This window comes from Dermacentor silvarum, chromosome 3 (genome assembly GCF_013339745.2).
Source record: "Dermacentor silvarum isolate Dsil-2018 chromosome 3, BIME_Dsil_1.4, whole genome shotgun sequence".
NCBI lineage: Eukaryota > Metazoa > Arthropoda > Arachnida > Ixodida > Ixodidae > Dermacentor > Dermacentor silvarum.
In genome coordinates, this window is record NC_051156.1 from 125,629,760 (window position 1) to 125,648,555 (window position 18,796).

Below are 18,796 nucleotides of genomic sequence, written 5' to 3' on the forward strand. Positions count from 1 at the left end.
GCTCTCGAAGAGATAGGCCTCGGTGGTCGGATGTTCCGATGGATTCATAGCTATCTCTCTATGCAATCTTGCTTTGTGAGCACCGAGGACGGCCGCACTTCTTTGCATTACACCTACTGTGGCGTCCCCCAAGGTGGCGTACTGAGCCCTACGTTGTTTAAACTTACGCTGATTTGTCTCCTTCATCAGATTCCAAACACAGTTAAATTATCAACGTACGCGGACGACATATACGTTTGGGCGTCTGAAGTCACACGCCTACAGCTGCGCGCCAGGCTCCAAAAAGCTGCCACTCAGACTGCACACTATCTCCGAAATCAAGGCCTGGAGATTTCGTCTGACCAATGTGCACTTGTGGCATTTACGCGTAAGCCTATGACGGATTACAGTGTGTTAATCAATGGTCAGATGATACCATTTGTACGGTCATATATATTCCTGGGTTTCATAATTGACAGAGGCGTTTCATGGAGCCCCCATGTATTGTACATGAAAACCTCTCGCGCGTCCGAAGAAGGCGCGTTTGCTCTACATATATGGTGATTGTAAAGGAGAAAAGAGACGCCTACTTCTGCAGCCTTAAGCGAGCACGGCGCAGAACGCGCGTTTGTTCTCCGCCGTGCGTTCACTCCCCGTGAAAGACGCGCCCCTCGCGCCCTTTCACTCGCACATACAGCGTTCGGCGCGCGGCGACGATTTCATCTCCAAATGACGTCATACGGAACCTCACGGCGACGGCGACGGCGACGGCGACGGCGACGGCGACGCCGACGGCAGAAATCTGCTTTTGAGTGTCCATATAATTGCTATCGCAATAAAACGGTTGACAGGCATCTGTCACCTTTTGAAATTCTTCGCTGGAAAGACCTGGGGAATGTCGACAAGCGCTATGCTTCGATTATATAGAGTACTTTTTCTCGGCTTCTTGCGGTACAGCTTGCCAGCATTGACTGACGCAAGTACAACCAGCCTACGTACTATACAAAGTGTGCAGGCCCAGGCGTTCCGGATTTGTCTAGGTCTTCCTCGAAGTGCGTCAATGGCGGCAACTATTGCAATCGCCAGAGACCACCTCATAACGACCCACATCGCAGTTTAAGCAATAAGAATGCACGTAAGGCACCTTGCACGGACTCCTTGCCACCATCTAGCCTCTCTGCCGTTCTGCCGAATGGTATCCGCACATCGTGAGGCTATACCATCTTGCTTCACACCTGCCGCGAGACCTTCCACTCCTCCTTGGTGCCTCATTCAGCCAACGATCATCCTGACAGTACCTTGCGTCCGGAAACAAGTAGATATGTCATAGCCGGCTCTTAAACAGCTTACCTTACTCATATTATATGAAATGTACCCGAATTACACCCACATATACACCGACGGTTCCGTCTTGCAGAACAGCTCTACCGCCGCTGTCGTTATTCCAGAAAAAGCCACCACTATCAAGATGAAACATCTCACTTGACAACGTCGACGGCAGCAGAACTGGCAGCGCTTCGAGTCGCACTACATTTTATTAATGATGAACCAGCACACAAATGGCCCGTTTTATGCAACTCGAAAACGATACTGCAGAGTTTACTGTCAGCCTTACGGCGCGGTCCACAGGAACAACTGGTTTTAGAAATCATAGAGGCCATACACCACCTGACTGAGAAAGGACACAAAATAATCTTTCAGTGGCTGCCAAGTCACTGTGGAATTATTGGAAATGAACGTGCCGATCAAGCTGCTCGTTCAGCTGATGAACAAGACAACCGCCTATCGATCCCGCTCTCTAGGACAGATGCTGCAAGGATGCTCCGCCTACTTGCACGCCAATGCACTTTATCAGACTGGAATAAACCATATTTTCTGCACGCCGGATTATACACCTTGGATCCAACCTTAAGCCTTTTGACTTCCAAGAAGACTTCAGCGAAGAGATGCGACCCTTCTGTGCAGGCTATGTTTGGGCGTCGCGTTCACTAATGCCTACGCGTTCCACATAGGGATGGCCGACAGTGCAGCATGTGACAATTGTGGAGATGCGGAAACGATTCGTCATGTTCTTTGTGAGTGCCCACAATACAGTGTGCGGAGACAATCGCTCTCCGTCGTGCTAACCCAGTTGTTGGATGACCAGCCGTTATCGGAAGAAAGAATTCTGCAACATCGACGCGACTCAACATCGCCTCAGAAGGCCGTGCAAGCACTCCTGCGGTTCCTGAAGTCCACTGGCCTGTGTGAACGTCTGTGATTGGAACGCCTCCTTTGTTACCTATGCCTGTGTTTTTTTTTCTGTTTTTTTTTCGCGCGCGCTCTCTCTCTCTTTGCACTCTCTCCAACCCCTTTACCCCCCACCCCAGTGGAGGGTAGCAAACCGGAAACTGACTTCTGGTTAACCTCCCTGCCTTTCCTCTCTCGCTTGCTCTCTCTCTCTCGCACCTTCAACTGTTTGCAATGCGATAAAATGCCATGCCGATGAACATATTGGTGCTGGTCACCTTACCTTGAGACCACATGAACTATTTATTATGCAGCTTTTCTTTTTTGCCTTTCCGGAATTAGTGTCGAAATAAAAATATTTATCCGCTTCGCACTATGGTTGTAGTAGAGGTGCCGATGTTGCTGCAGGTGGGGTCAGCCTAGCAGACCTGGCCGGCAACTGCTCCGCCTCAGCGCCTATTTCTGCGCCAAGTATGGCTACATTGTGTCCATCAGTCCTGTGTCCCATAGAAATGTTATACAAATTCGTGACACGTACTTCCACTGCTTTGCTTCCACCTTGCTCTCCTACGGCGCCGTAACTTATATGCGACGCCACTTCGGTTGCACACTTATACTAGCGTATAAACTGCGCATCTTAGTGAATTCCACGCATGGTTCGTGACCTGGTGTGCTAAGCCGACTGTGAAAGAAATAATGATCAAGGGTAAAAGTAATGTCAAGGTAATCAACACGGATAGTACAATTCTCGCAGCGAAAACAAGGCGCAATGGCAGTAAACCTAAATTTCACTGACAGACGAGTTTGCATAGATTAAGGCTCTAGATTTAAGAAGATGGAATCGGTTTTAAACTACCAATCGAGGGATAGGTCAAAAAGCGTTTCCGCGGGTTGATATTTATGATGATGACATCTATCCTACAGCACATATCCACAAAGGCGAATTGGCCAGGAGGCGGGCAGGGCGTATCGGGTCAACGCCAACTATCTCCTAGACAGGTTTACCGCGTCTTGATGATTATGTTTTCTATACTATGGCACGCACCCACAACGGCGGATTAGCCAAGACGCAGTCGGCATCACTGATCTCCACTAGAGGGAAGTTTAATGGACGTCAGTGGTAGGCACATATAAAATAAATAAGAAGAAATGAAGAAATAGCAGCCATTATATCATTTCTCACATTGCGTTTCACGCGGGAGATCACGTACGGACGCCAATTTATTTTACGCCTGAGACATAGGCACGAAATGACGAAATGCAAAGCACATCAATAACTGCGTCACGAAAGGCTAGCTTGACATGGATTTTAAATTCTTTGCGGGAGCTGCGTGATTTTTTTATGCTGTTTTGATCACAAGGAGGAAGATTCGGGGTTTCGATTTATACCTATTCATCGAGCGAGGAAGAAAGGTCTGGCATCCAGGTCGCGTCAAGCGTTTGCTCTTCTCTGGCTTGTGTCAGCCGGCGTGGACCTGTTTGAATGTGTTGCGAGCACGTGCTGCGTAACAAATGGCGCATATTTTAGCGCATTGTGCGAACAATTTACATGAGGCCAGTTCATGCAAAGTTGTCGAGAAGCCACTGTGTGGCCTTTGGCTACAGCAGTCCATAGTATGCGGAAACTTATCTTAACTGCGCTAACATGCCATGTGCTTAACCAGAAGCGGTGTGTATACGCGCTGTTGTTTATTTTCGTTGCATCATTTTCAACTTGAAGAAGAAAATCGGCGTCTGTGTATTGCCAGCGTGAAGTGGAAAGTCTTCTTCCTATATCATCGTTGTAGGCTTGGGAACTGAAACATTAATAGTGCTAGTGCACGGCCGACCAAATGCAACCCCGAAACACGTAAGCACCAATCATTCCGGAATATTTTCACCAGCCACCGGCATGAATCTCACGCATTTGAACTCAAATACGCCACTACTAGGTCACATTCCTGTGGGAGACCGATTACATACCTGAACACCAGGATCGCTGTTACTGATAAACCAATATGATACTTACGCATTGAAATTCAGCATTGCCTCGGTGCCTTGTCAAAGAATAATATCTAAATGAGATTACGTAAAACCAATACGATGGATATTTGGGAGGACACAAGTTCCGTAAAACGGGTGAGTGCGTCGTAGAGAACAGGCCGAAGAAGGCAGATAAAAAGAAAGTCGGCTTTCATGCGCTTGCAAATTGTATAACTAGAATAACGCTTGTCTGGAAGGCTAAATTAGACGATTTAATCACCATCTATCGCGAATGAAAACAAATAAAAAAGACATAAGTTATAGCCGAACCAAAACCACGCATGGTTACGCCGCATGCAAGGTGCATGCTCCGATCAACAAGCACATCTACAACCCAGCAGCTACCACTGCTTCGGACACTCATGCAGTCCACAGCGATTCGACCACTCGACAAGTGTGATTCAGACTTTTATTGTCTGCTATTATTACTACACAAAATTGTCTTATTTTGCGAGCAAAAACCACGTCCACCTAGCGAGGTTGTCGGGCAATGTATTTTATATAACGATATGAACGCTTGTCATGTCAACATCAGAACTTATTCCGTAATATAACGGGTACCCAGGCTGCCCTAGTCATCGCGTAGGTTACGTAACTACCCTCCACTGTCAAAACTCCGCTCGGAACTACAAGGAAAATGTAACAAGAAATGCACATCCGCGAAAGAATATTTTTAGAAATACACGATTGGTCCCCGAGGCTGATTGTAGACTAGAACTCGCGCGCAAACATAGCGGTGGGTCCGCCTCACCGACAGCAGAATCTACGTCTACGCCCACTTTAATCAATTCAGCACGTCACACAGAATTATTTCGAGCGAAGCAGATGCCCTTCACACTCAGCAGACCGTGCGATCCCGAAAACAACGAACAGCAGCTGCTGCCGAGCGCACGCTTGGCGGCAGTTAGGCGCGGCACGGAGCGTTCTCCCAAGCCAACACATGTGTTCCAACCAGCGCACAGCTCATAGACGGCGCCACTGCCTAAGCAATGTGCCGTCGCCCATGAAAAAAGAATCTTTAACACAGCCGGTGTTAGAGGCTATTGAGTTGGTGGTAAACAGAGGGACGTGGTCTCCGGATAACTGCGGTACCAAATTCAGAAAAGCTTTCCGAACTATGATCGACCGAGCAACTTGTTGAACATGAACTTCGCCCTTTAAATTATTAGCTAGGCTTTCCACAACAAAGAAGAGAAGTAGGAGCGACGCTTGATCGTTTGTGAGGGACAGGTCTTCGGTAAGGTAAACGTGCCATCAGGTTGGTTTTGCCGCTAAACAAAGATCACAAACCACCTAACAGTTGACTGTTCAGTGCGGTTTAAAGGGCTAGTGTCACATAAGAAAGCGCACAAATTCTTTTGTTAGTTTACTACTTGAACAACTACATGTGTTCCTTGTGACAAAGTTGACAGTGCTTCCACCATTGTTAGCCCCTTATGTTAAAGTACCGACGTGACCTTGTCATGAGAAAGCATTGCTTTTTAGGTAATGCTGAGCCCACTCAGTTGTGGGTACACTCTTAGCAAATACCGGCTTAAAACAACGCATATAGGGCGGAAAGTAGATCAAAATTTCGACGCTTATAAATGGCTCACTGTAAGCGGCCTACTGCGTATGCGGCTCTTGCTTATGCGGCCTGCATTTAAACGGCCCATAGTAGGGCCGCTTGGTGGACGTCACGCTTAAGCCCAAATATTTATGCGGTATTTCAGATCAAATCTGTCCGGCTTACTAAGCGGCTCAAATCTTATGCGGCTCAAAATTATGCGGCCCATTGGGTATTTTTTCACGAAAAAAAATCCGTTATTTAAAGACAGGCGCCGTCCACAGTGGTTTTGCACGTTGTTTCTTAGACATTGCATAGAGCCACATTATACGACATTGATAACACACAACACAAGCATGGTAACGCACATTCCACAAACATGCGAACAGTGGGAATCGCACCCGGGTACACCGCGTGAGAACCAAACACGCTAACCACTACTCCACATCACTACGCTGATGCGGAGGACTCGCACAGCTACTTGTAGATACATTTGTGTTTCCGAGGCTGTCGTTTTATGTCGATCGTTCACCGTCGGCGATCGTGCGTGATATACACATAGTTTGTGTAGCTGTTACCGATGCTTAGGTGGTTGGTGACAGTAGATGTATATAAATGAGTATCAGTATACGAATAGCACTTTCAACAGCTGTCATGTGGGGCGGAAAAGGCTAAATGGGGTAGGATTACGGAGCATGGGGGCTGCACGAAAAGAAAACCTACTTCGCCAGGCAGATGTAGTTATTTAATACTTTCTCTTTATTCGCTATGACGCGGCTGCAGTCACTGTTTAACCGGGAACTCGGCTTTCTATGAGAAACTTTCAACCTCGTTCAGAAGGTTCAGTTATAACTGATCCGCGCTGTTGCGCTGCCTCTACGGTATAACGACAAGAATGATGCTATGCGCACTACGGAGTGCGCCCCTGCCGGAAATGGCTCGGTGCACGACGATGCAGCGCCATCTAGGGAATAGCGGCGCGGCGGCTCCCTAGACCTAGGGAATGTGCTGGTTCAGCTGTTTCGACCACTTGATCACGCGAAGTCGGGGTACCACGGGGTACTATCAGGCGACGCCGTTCAAGCGCTGGTGCTAGCCAATCAAAAACACTACCGAAAACGGCAGCCTAAATGAACGCTGCTCCACTCAAGAGCATCGTAAGGCCCGATATTCAACAGTTGACAGGCTGTGGCCGTGCCCGATGTTGACTTCTGGGTTTACGTTCGTTTCGCTCTAGCTGTGCCGCACGGCGATGCTGCCACAGCCCGTGTAAAGGCACGTTCACGCTAGCGGCAAACATGCCGTAACGGCGTACTGGAGCGCGTGCCGCGCGAAAGTTGTCCGAAGTAGACTTCGGTCGGCACACCGCCCGCGAAGCTGCGCGCGCGCCTACGGCATCGGCTGCAGCTTCTGTTCAAGCAAAATAATTTTCTGCTAGATAAAGTGATGCGTAAATTGTACATTTTAGGAAGAACTATAACTACTGTCAAACGTTAAGCACGAACGCGAGCTCCGATACTAGCCGAGCACAGCTATGCACGGCATCCGATGGCACACGACCGGTTCGGTTGTGCTCGCATCGCAGCCGACGGCGCCGCTAATGTCAGCGTGCTTTCTTCTATGTGTATAATTATTGTGAAAAGTGACAACAACGGCTAGAAAATATAGCAGTTTGTGAGCGTCGGTGATTCATTCCGAAGCGCCGTCAGCTTTAGCTTTGATGTGAACTGGAGAAGGAGCGACGATATCGGCGCCGCCGAGCGATCAGCGGCTGCGAGGCTGCCGTCGGTGCCAGAGTGTGGTCACTCTGCGGTCGCTGTTTGGCCATTTCGCTGTACGGCCACAGAACACCTATTTATAGTACGGCTGCCGGCCAAATGGGTCCCAGTCCGATCCTCTCTACGGCAAGGATATCTCGCCGTTCGCGAGCAAAACCGCCGTCGAACGGCGGCCCGCAAATCGGTACAGTAGTTCGCCAATTGAAACGTAACTCGCCGGAAATTCCGAGATAATCCGGAAGCATCAGCAATATTTCGTTCTAACCCCAAGTTGTTTTTGGCTAGCGACCTTGGTATGCAGGAAATCCAGAATGAACCACATTCAACCTTCCCTTGCGAAAGTTATTTGATATGGTATAACATTTACCGCGCCAAATAATTTGATGTGTTTGGTTGGATTGCATTTGAAACTAACAAACTTGTGGGAAAGATTTGATGAACTTTTTCGGGTGCACTGCACATAAGCAACCACTCAAATAAGACACACTGGTTCATAACAAAGCTGCCAAATTTGGTAGCTTTCAGCATTACAAATTTTATTATGCCTTTACACTAAATTCTGCCGTTGTCGCTGCAGGGCCTGCAGAACCACAACTTCTTCTTTGCATCTGCTTGCTTGACTGCAGCACAAGTCCTGCACAGAAGGAGTGGGAATGTTAAATCCATGCCATTTAGGCAACAGCATATCTAATTCATACCAGTGAAACCATTGCAGGCAGTGGTCACAGCAAATCATTTTGATCTCGCCACTGTCCTTTTCTTTGCAGGCATGGCACAACCACAGTTCGTTTTTCTTCTTGGTAGAAACTGAAATGACAATGGGACACATTTTAGCTAGACCGTAATCGAAATGGTATTACAATATGTTTGCTAGGAGAGGCAGCACGCTTCACTTGCGTTCTCAAAATTACCTGCAGATGTAAGTAGCAGCCAGGCATCGCCCGAAAAGTACGGCAGCAGTTGCCGCATCTGAACTCGATAATCCAAAAGTCCACTTGGGAGCAACTCTGGCCGTACTTCAACATCGGCCTCATCAATGATGTAGCCATGGTCTAGCACCTTGCTGGCAGTAGCCTCCCCCACAATTTCCGTCAGGAGAATTGAAAGAAGCACCACATAAGTATGCACCATGAACCATTTTATGCCAAGTAAAAACTCACGCTTATGTTGAGCAATCTCAGCCAGCTGCACAAATGGTGTTGCAGCAATTTCGGAGAGTTGCCTTGGCATTTTGCTTCTTTGCACAGACTTGCACTTCGGGCGCCCTCTCGGCTTCGCAAGTGGAAGTCTGAGCTGTGAGGGGCTGGAGGGGGCTTGTGGCAGCATTGAAGCTGCTTGTGACGGAATGGAAGGTTCTTGTGGCAACGTAGAAGGGGCTTGTGGTAGCACTGAAGTTGCTTGTGACAGAATGGAAGGTTCATGTGGCAGAGTGGAAGGGGCTTGTGGTAGCACAGGAGTTGCTTGTGACAGAATGGAAGGTTCATGTGGTAGCGTAGAAGGGGCTTGTTGTATTGAAGTTGCTTGTGGCAGAGTGGAAGGGGCTTGTGGCAGCACAGAGGAGTCAGCTGTGCTGGTTTGCTGGTTAGCTTTAGTTTGCTCAACGTGTCTAGCAGAACCTGAGGACTTTTCTGTAAGCCATTCTGCATAAACATTCTCGAGAATTTCAAGTCGGGCCGCAAAGACCTCATGCGGAGAGTCGGCAAGGAAATCTGCTATTGTCTTCAGTGTCCTCATCGCATGATTGAATAGTTGGTTTCTGTTCATTTTATGAAATGCTGGCCCTGGCATAGTTAGTGGTTCCGTGCTTTCTTGTGATGCATCACAATTCTCTTCAGCATTGTTGTCAGCAGCCATGACTCTGAGGTGATAAAACTTGAACCATCGTGGTTTGACAAATTTGGACAGTTCAGGCACAGCACCAGTTCTTTCATACACAGCCACAATGTGCCGACACAGTAGCCCCATCCTAGAAAAGGTGGTGCACGTGCACGTGCAAGTTTTCTCTGAAACTACATGCCAGGTGCCACAAGCACTTGATACAGTATAAACAGCTGGCTCTAGTTGCTGTATTTCCGGAGGTGCTTTTCTAGCTTTGGCAGCTTCTTTGTAAATTGTAGAACAAGCATAAGGAGTCAACTTCTTGGCACATATGGCTTCAATATTACTTGATGCGTCATACGAGTAAAATGTTGATGTTTTCATGACACATGCACGATGTCTAGCTTCTTGCGTGAGTACACTTGACAGCTTGACAACGCCCCTCAGTGCCTCGTGTAATTTGTCAGATGATGACAAAATTTGCTTGATCTTGGCGTTGTGAGATTCAACTCTGTTGGTGGTGTTATTACCTGCAGTGAACTCCTTGTCACAGAGGTGTCTTGCCCACATGTTGGGAATGTTTCTCCAATTTTTCTCAAAGTAAGTACATGCTTGAGCATTGGCGTGTCGTAAGTAGTCTGTCTGTGCCTCTTCAAATTTTTCTGGATTTGGGGCATTCACCATTTCACTGAAGCTGGCGACTAATCTCTCCCTTTCTTCTGCCGAATGTGCCAACTGTCCGGCAGCTGCCCGGAAAGCCTTCATCACATGAAATTGGCAGAGCTGCACAGCAGGTCTTGAGTGAAACGTTTCTCGTATTGCAGCTATTTCTGTGAAGTCTTTGTCCACAATGACAACATTAGTGCGAGCTGCAGCTGAATTTGCATGAACAAAAGTTTCAAGCAGCTTAGTGACAACATGTTGTTGTTCGGATGCAACGAAGGCATATGCGACGACATGGCTGGCACCTGCGCCATCTTCAACCATGAACACAAACAAAGGCATTCTGTGCTTGTTAGTTCGGTACGTGGCGTCTAGGATTAAAACCTCGGGATATCCCTTAAACATCCTGTGCATTTGTTTTGTTTGCACGTAGAGAACCTGGAGCTCTTTGTTTTCATCTGTAATTGAAATAACTGTTGCCTTTTCTTTTTCACGAAGGTCGCAGATTACTTGCATGAGCTTTTCTACATCATTTCCTCTGCTCTTGCTAGTTTTTATGTTCTGTGTGTCCTTTGCAATGATTATTTTCCTGTAAAACAATTGAGACAGAAAGTACAAGGCTTACTCACAATTACTTTTCCTGTAAAACAATTGAGACAGAAGGTACAAGGCTTACTCATAATTACAGCAATGATGTGACAGTAGTGTTACCTGTGTCTTCCTTGAGCTTCTGTACGATGAGGCTGAGTCGCACGTTCATCTCAAGGAGTGGATGCACAAGCTTCGCCTCATTTTCATTCAGCTTCCTGCACTCCGGATAGGAGGCAAACATATCAGATGTGGTGTCATGATTGTGTTCTAGCATAACACAGGTGAGTTCCAGCTCTTGGCTTGCACGCCTGGCAGCAATCACAATTCTAGCCGGGCAGTCATGCTTCATTGTTCTAGAAGAAGAAAAGAAAAGAAAAAAAAAAGATGGCTTCGTTCTCCTGTGCACACGTCAAAAATTACAATACACGAGCCAGCTTCGATTAAGGGACTGACTTACCTCTGGTTTGGGCGTATCCCCGTGCCCCTTGTTCTATGGTTACCGCCGTGCTTGCATGTGAATGTTGCGTTGGCGAACTTCAATTTTCTGTCCAACTCAACAGCTCCGGATGCCAGGTGTGCGTTGACAACCTCTACTGATTTTGTATTCTTTTTGACGAACAGTGCGTTTGTCTGCAGCTGCAACTTGCGCAAAGCCCTATCAAATTCGTCGTACGACGCAAACCTTGCACCAACCTTAATCTCCATGATAACACGTGCGTAAACAGCCGATCCGCGGAGCGCACGTGAGCGGAGAGACTGACCAAAGCGCTGGACTGACAAACACGTGCTCTCACCGCGGTTCCGTAGATGGCGCCAGCTGACGCCTACGACTGACAAAAACGTGCTTTCACCGTGGTTTCGTAGATGGCGCTAGCTATCACCGACGTCTTCTAAAACAAAATTACGACTCCTTCGGCAGGTGAAAAAAGACCCAATATTTTGATAATACATTAATACCCGAATAAAAAATATAAAAAATAAGTTTCACCAAGCTACAATTGCCATTCCCTAGATGGCGCTGTATCGTCGTGCACCGAGCCATTTCCGGCAGAGGTACACTCCATAGTGCGCAAGCATCATTCTAACGGCAATACGGCTCCGATATTCTGAGACGTCGAACAAGCGGGCGCGATATTACCGGCCCGTCTAAGTTTGTTGAACCGACAAATATTTCCATTCACCTCCGCTGGCCTCAACAGGGATGCCCTGTCCGAAAGACTGACATTATAGCTTTTGTGAGTATCGAGAAGAATGCTCTCGAACCGATCTTATTATGCTGTTCCGTTGCAGTTAATGATTCAGCGTTTATTCTGAAGCAGCAAGACGCGTCGGTATCTCCGCCCGTGTGCCTACCGTAACTACCTTGACTGCTTTGCACACGCTAGCTTGTTTTCACCTCTTCACCTGCCAGGCGCATGCACGCGACGTTGTAAAGAGCTACCGTGGCCATACCTGCAGTGCCGTCGAGCTTAAAGGAACGACGGGAGGTAAAAAATCGAGGCGTCGTTAAAGAATTTATATTATGGGGCTTAGCGTACCGAAACTGCCGTGGATTACGAGGGACGCAATAATAGACAGCTACGGATTCATCGTGGCCACCTGGAGTTATTTAACGCGCACCGAAAGAACGACACAGGCGTTTTTGCATTTCCGTCGGAATGCGACAGGTGCGGCCGAAACGCTAAGGTCATTTTGTTACTGCGGCGACTTTCGTTGAAAGTGAACGAATCAGCTGTTTGATATTTCGCATAACAAGGCGTGCCAGCTTGTCGAAGCTAATAATGGCTCCATTCTTACCCTTGCAAGTCGATGGCTTCGACGCAAAATGAACGTGGAATAACCACAATTTGCCCATTGTATCTTGCGCTGCATTTATGCTATCAGCCCCATCGCAATGAGCACTCTCTGCTATCTGGAATGCAAGTGAATCTCCATGCGCAAGACGAGCCGCATTCATGCACAAACTACTTTTACTTATCTCAAAAAAAGAAAAAGAAAGCACCGTGCAGACTGCACTAAAGTGCACGCGCTGTATTAAGTGGGCACGCACTATTGTGCTGTGTCCGGCAAAGGAAGGTGTGCCATGAAGTGGTTGCAAGCAGGTGAGATGGACTGCCCGATAGCATACCTAATTATCTCGGAGAGATCGAATTCGGATTTGGGTGTCGCGTACATTAGTTGAGTGCCTCTGCCTCGTTATATCAACTGTGCCCTATATGCACAGTTATTAAAAGCACATGTTTTCCTCCTACAACGTTAAGTATGCTTTTTGCGGAATGCCCACTTCATCTGTGTAAGCCATCTGAAAGCATGCTGTACATTATTGCAGACACGTACATTCATGCAGATACAGACAAAGAACATATTTTTCAAAGGAGAATGATTTATTTACAATACGTGCCCAGCATAGTTTCACTGTAGGTTTTCAACACCGAATAAGGACTTATATACCAAGCTCTGACAGTAACAAATAAAACCACACTGCTACAGGAAATACAAAAAGCAGATAGGCAGTGTTAGTGCCTGGAGCTTTTAAAATCTGAAACAAGCATAACGCATTAACTTGCATGTACTTCATGCAGTTGCGACCAACAAGAGTTGGGCCTCTCAGTTCACCGTTTTCTCGTTCATTAAAGAAAGCTTTCTTTATAACCAAAACTACATAAAATAGCAGATAACTACAACATGACGAACAGAACACACATATGTACTAGTTACTGTAAGGTCACATTTTCTATAGTATGTTATCTAATGAGGAATTTAGACAGCTAAGTGCTCGCAGCTTTAATGAAAAATAGCTATCTATGACTAGCATGAAAAAAAGAATGAAAGCGCTGCATGAAAATGTACGAGGTTTGTTCAAAAAGAAAACAAACTTTTGAAATAGCACGCAAACCGGCAGAGAGCACGCTACGGCTACTAACGCATGTAGCAACGGGTTTAGACAACAAACTGCCATTTGCCGCATTTCGCTCTGACCATTGGTTGGTGAGCTACAGCCGCCGAAGTGCGCACGTGTACAAGCTGTTTGTTGGATTAGTGCCAAAGTAACAACGAAAGAGGTTGAAGAACAACGTGTGCGTGTGAAATTTTGCTACAAGCTTGGCAAAACTTTCACAGAGACATTTCAATTGCTTAACCAGGCATACGGGAAAAACTGTATGAGTCGCACTCAGTGCTATGAGTAGTTTAAGCAATTTGAACAAGGCAGAATGTCGGTTGGTGACGATCCCAAGTCTGTACGACCTTCCACATCAACAGATGATGACCATGTCGAGAGAGGGCGTGCTGTGATTCGTGGAAATTGTCGTTTAACTGTACGAGAACTAGCTGACGAAGTGGGCATCAGCATAGGATCATAGCATCCTATTGTGAATTACAAACTTGAGATGTGTCGTGGCAGTGCAAAATTCGTGCTGCGTTTGTTGACTGTCGATCAGAAACACCTGTGTTGAAATAAGCCAGGAACTGCATGCCACTGGCAATAATAATGAAAGCTTCTGTAACATCACAACAGGCAATGAGACGTGGGTTTATGGCTCCTGATATGGAAACAAAAGTGCAGTCGTCACAATGGGTGGGCGAACAGTCTTCTCCTTCAAGAAAGCACCCATGAGTCAGCAAAAAAATCAAGGTAATGGTGGTGGTTTCTGACTGGAAAGACATAGTCCATCAGGAATTTGTACCACAGGGTCAGATGGTAAACAAGGCAGTTTACCAAGGAATTCTAGCGTGTTTGCGGGATACTGTGTGCAGTAGGAAGCCTGAATTGTGGGAAACCCAGATTTAATTGTTTCAACATGACAATGAGCTAGTTCATGCGTCGCTCCTTGTCTGCGGCTATCTAGCAAAACATCACACTCTGGTGCCCCATCCACCGTACTTTCCAGACCTAGCCCAAGAAGCCTTTTTCCTGTTTCCCGAACTTAAAATCACGTTGAAACGACGTCGTTTCCAACCCATAAAAGAAATTTCAAGACAATGCGACACGAGACCTACGCGCCATCCCAGAAAAAGCGTTCCAGGAGGCTTTCCAAAAATAGATGAGATGATAGGAACAATGTATTGCCAGAAGAGGGGACTACATTGAAGGGGACATGCATAAAATGTTGTACAATAAGCAATAAAGATGTTAAAGCAAAAGGTTGGTTTCTTTTCGAACACACCTTGTACGTATTTGAATTGAAGAGCTCTTTTGGGAGCCAAGCAACATGAAAAATCTTTTGTATTGAGGAGCACACTCTGTGTACATGCCGCAGTGGTTGGGTGAATGCAGAGAGATACAAGTCAAGTTTTGTATGTATACATTGCTAACAAGAGAAAAAAAAAGCATTTTTAAATATGTGTTTCATTTTGACATACTTGCTCCGTCATCACAAACACATTATATATCATTCACATATTATCAGAGTTATTTGTCCTGATGACTCCTGGGCCTCCAGGTGACCGTCGTACCTGGAAGGAAAAAGAAATGCCACTCAATGTTAGACGATTCCAAAAACTACTTCACCTTGGCCCTCTTAGGGCTATGTTTGTTCAATAATTGTTCGAGGCCAATATAGTAGTGATCTTGCAAGAAACAGATCTCAATGTTAACCATAAACTTCTTGAGACTGCGAGATAATTATCCGAGGTCTTTTATTTGACTGCCCTCATTTTGGTGTGGGTAAAAAACCACACTTGACTGCGCTTAATTGCACCTTGTTGGGGGAGAGAATAATTGTTCAGACTGGTGTTCAACACCCTTGCATTGCCCTGCTACTTGACATGTGGGTTGTTGCTGTAGTGCACGGCATTGCATTGATGTGCACACATTCTCTTCCTTTCTATTTTAAATCTAGGCTCTCCTGTTGCCTTTAATTCCCCTTATACCCCTTCCTCAGCACAGTCACTTGTATTTACGCTGGTGAACCTGCCTGTCTTCCTATCTTTCTACCTCCTTTCTCCAAGAGCATGTGCCAGCATTATAAAACTAGGTGTCCATGATTTACTACAGAAAGCTGAACATTCCATATCACACACTTCACATGTGAATAACTCATAAGAGATTGTGAACGACATGCGAATGTGTCCGACCTTTGAAATTACAGCATTGTATTTGAAATTTCACTGGCATTATTAGCACTTAAAGTCCATCCCTAATTAATCTGAATATAATGAGTGCATACACAGTGTAAACAAAGTAATCAAGCCATGACAATAGACACAAACACATAATGCTCTGGCAAGCAACTAAAGAGAGAAACATACATTCAGTTGCATTCTTCACATTATGTGCAAACACATTTCACATATACTTGGCCTCTTCTAAATCAACTCAATGTGCTTGGGCTTATGGTTTATCTCACAGTCATATTTCCTCACACTTGCAGGTAATTATTACTTGGCCCACATTGTCAGCTGGCTCTCCGGGGCAGTCATTTTGTCCCTTACACTTACTGGCATTCAGTTGTACTTGCATTTACACTGGCCTAAACTCAGTGACTTCCCACTGTTCTGAAATCAGAAGAAATTAGTGAGAGGCTCTCGAATGTGTGTCTATCTCTAGTGATATTACAGCTCGTGTAAGTGCTTCAATGTATCTTGTATCTTTCTGAGCCCCACACCACTTTTGAGCTGGCAAAATATGAGCTTTTGCTTCGTGTGCTTCATAATAAGCATATATTTCTGCACTGCAATGAACAGCCATTTCTGGCCTGATTATGGCTTACCGGTGCGGTGGTCCACTCCAAAGTTCCAATGGAGAGCCCGGGGTTCTGCTTTCATGGGTGGCGTTCTTATTAGTGCTGATGTCCTACTTTATTCCTGTATAGAAAAGTTGTCGCAGTTTCACCTGAAAGGCGAAGCATCAATTGCGATAGCAAATTTGTAGAGAGCTATACGGAGTAATGATAGTAGCTTTATCAGCTGTATAAACTTGGACATGCAGCAGCACCAGCAACACGCAGAACTGTTGCCGACGCCGTCGGCGTTTTGCCCACGTTCGCACAAAATGCGTGCGGCGTTGGTGACTGTTGCCGGAGCCTCTGATATAAATAGGTACTTGGTGCCGCAGCTAAACGTCCCCTCCCTTCCCCCCCCCCCCACGGCCTTTCGTGCGTCAGAAGAAGGCGCGTTTGCTCTACATATATGGCGATTGTAAAGGAGGAAAGAGACGCCTACTTCTGCAGCCTTTAAGGGAGCACGGCACAGAACGCGCGTTTGTTCTCCGCCGTGCGTTCACTCCCCGTGAAAGAGCGCGTCCCTCGCGCCCTTTCACTCGCACATACAGCGTTCGGCGGCGCGCGGCGACGATTTCATCTCCATTGACGTCATACGGAACCTCACGGCGACGGCGACGGCGACGGCGACGGCGACGCCGACGGCAGAAATCTGCTTTGGAGTGTCCATATAATTGCTATCGCAATAAAAAAATTCAGTTAAGCGAGAATAAAAAGAAAATGCAGAAATTTGATAACTCGAGAAGCATAAGCTCATAAGAAAGGTCTTATTAAGGCCTATTTTGGGGCTAGTGGGCACTTCCTGGTCGCAAATCAACACAACATAGCAATCACCACACAAAAGCAAAATGTCCAACTTCTAATGTTCTTTAGCTTCTTTCATAGTTTTTTTAGCTATGCATGCAGCGCTTTTATCTCACAACATTATGTGTGACATTATGAAACGACGCCAAGTACTGAAAAGCAGATTTTTTTGTCTGCTATAAAACTTGAAATTGCTACAATCGACGTGACATGTCGCGTTGTTGAAATTTTGCCAGTTGCACAGAACTTCGCCCCTTCTACAAGTAACGAGTGTACTGCTTATCTCGAAGAGATAATGTGGCAAATCCTGCGGCTAGTGCAAACCGTCACTTCGGAGCTGCTGCGTCGTCGGAGTTAGTCCCGCAAGCTTCGAGCTAAATTGGGCTTTGAATTTTAGTGAACTCGACGCATTAAACAGGAAAGCCAGAAATCTACGCAAATCGACACACTACACAGAGGAAAGTGCGTAACACACCAGAAAATTTTTTCAAAATATAACCGTCGTTTGACAAACTGCAACTACGAAATGCAATGAATTAATCACGCAAAGGCCACGAAAGGAATTTAAAAAAAGGCACATTTCATGGTTAGAACGCTACACGCGATTACCAGCGCCGCTATAAAACGCAAGCCTTAACGAAAATTTTCGCATGAAGTTTCAACAAATGGACAACTGACTGCGCAAGAAAAAAAATCGCCTGCAATCATACAGTTGGGGGAAACCTAAACGGAGCTACGTCTGCAGTTATAACTACTTCACACACCAAAACTTCCAATGCGCGTGTTCGCATTAGTACTACACGTGCAGCTATGTAAATCACCGACATTCGTTATCTGCTGGCTCATAATAATGCAATGGTCGAAATTAAGCATTTAGTAAGCGTAGCGTATAGGAAGCAAAATTCGACCTACCAAATAGGCACAGGTTCGCAGCTGTACAGCACGCCCTCCTGGGCCCGCCGATCCAGCGCACATGGCGGCCTGCCGCCGCTGATCGCCCGTGTGGCCGTTGTACTCACACGAGTTGTCGAAGTTGCACTGCTTTTTTGCAATTTCCGGTAACAACGGTGGATGCGAACATCACTGACATCACCGAGAGCGTTCGCCGACGCGGCCAGATCACTTCACAACACGAACACAGTCGCATAACGTCGCCGGTACAAAGATATGACGATAATTACCGCCGAAAACAATCGCCTCGTACGCCGGCATGCGCCATGTTCTCGCGCTCCTTCCCGGTCCGGTCGGCGCAGCCTTTCCTCCTCCTCCGCCATCAAAGCAGCGCGGAGGCGCCGACTTGTTTCTCTTCGTTATCTCCTTTCGACTTTCGCTTTACTTTCTCCCTCAAAGCATTACCCTCACTGCTCCTTACAGCTTTTACTTTGTAACGCCCTCTCAACGCTTCGGTGCGCGCCAAATTTGCAAGGCTGCATATAAGCGTTGCGTCCGCTCGCGGCCGCATATAGCGGGCCTAGCCTGCCGCCGCAGCCATTGTCACGCATAATATTGCTTGAAAGTCCGTTTATATGCAGTACTTTACGCTGGAACGAGAATATACCGCATATGTGCCGGACATTATACGGTACTTGACTAAGAGTGTATCTTGCCGCTTTCCAAATAGTGTTTTACTTTTATTGCACAATATA

General features: G+C 46.5%; 1 protein-coding gene and 1 long non-coding RNA gene across 2 annotated transcripts; both read right to left on the minus strand.

Annotated features, from left to right (window-relative positions):
- Window positions 1-7,876: 7,876 nt before the first annotated feature.
- LOC125943976 (uncharacterized) lies at window positions 7,877-11,688 on the minus strand. Its single transcript, XM_049663605.1, has 5 exons — window positions 11,084-11,688; window positions 10,722-10,979; window positions 8,466-10,624; window positions 8,253-8,361; window positions 7,877-8,188 (listed from the first exon to the last, which is right to left on the minus strand). The coding sequence occupies exons 1-5, from the start codon at window positions 11,329-11,331 to the stop codon at window positions 8,107-8,109; spliced, it is 2,856 nt and encodes a 951-aa protein (XP_049519562.1). The 5' UTR covers window positions 11,332-11,688; the 3' UTR covers window positions 7,877-8,106.
- Window positions 11,689-13,006: 1,318 nt separating this feature from the next.
- Window positions 13,007-18,358, minus strand: LOC125943978 (uncharacterized). Its single transcript, XR_007466038.1, has 3 exons — window positions 18,063-18,358; window positions 16,338-16,431; window positions 13,007-15,081 (listed from the first exon to the last, which is right to left on the minus strand). It is a non-coding gene; the product is annotated as an uncharacterized LOC125943978 (long non-coding RNA).
- Window positions 18,359-18,796: the final 438 nt, after the last annotated feature.

Excerpts from the sequence above, each read along its gene's own strand:
- LOC125943976 (XM_049663605.1), bottom strand. The coding sequence starts at position 11,331 with ATGGAGATTAAGGTTGGTGCAAGGTTTGCGTCGTACGACGAATTTGAT. Across the intron at positions 10,625-10,721 it reads ACTACTGTCACATCATTGCT|GAAAATAATCATTGCAAAGG; the intron begins GTAATTATGAGT and ends ATTGTTTTACAG. Across the intron at positions 8,362-8,465 it reads GCTGCTACTTACATCTGCAG|TTTCTACCAAGAAGAAAAAC; the intron begins GTAATTTTGAGA and ends TTGTCATTTCAG.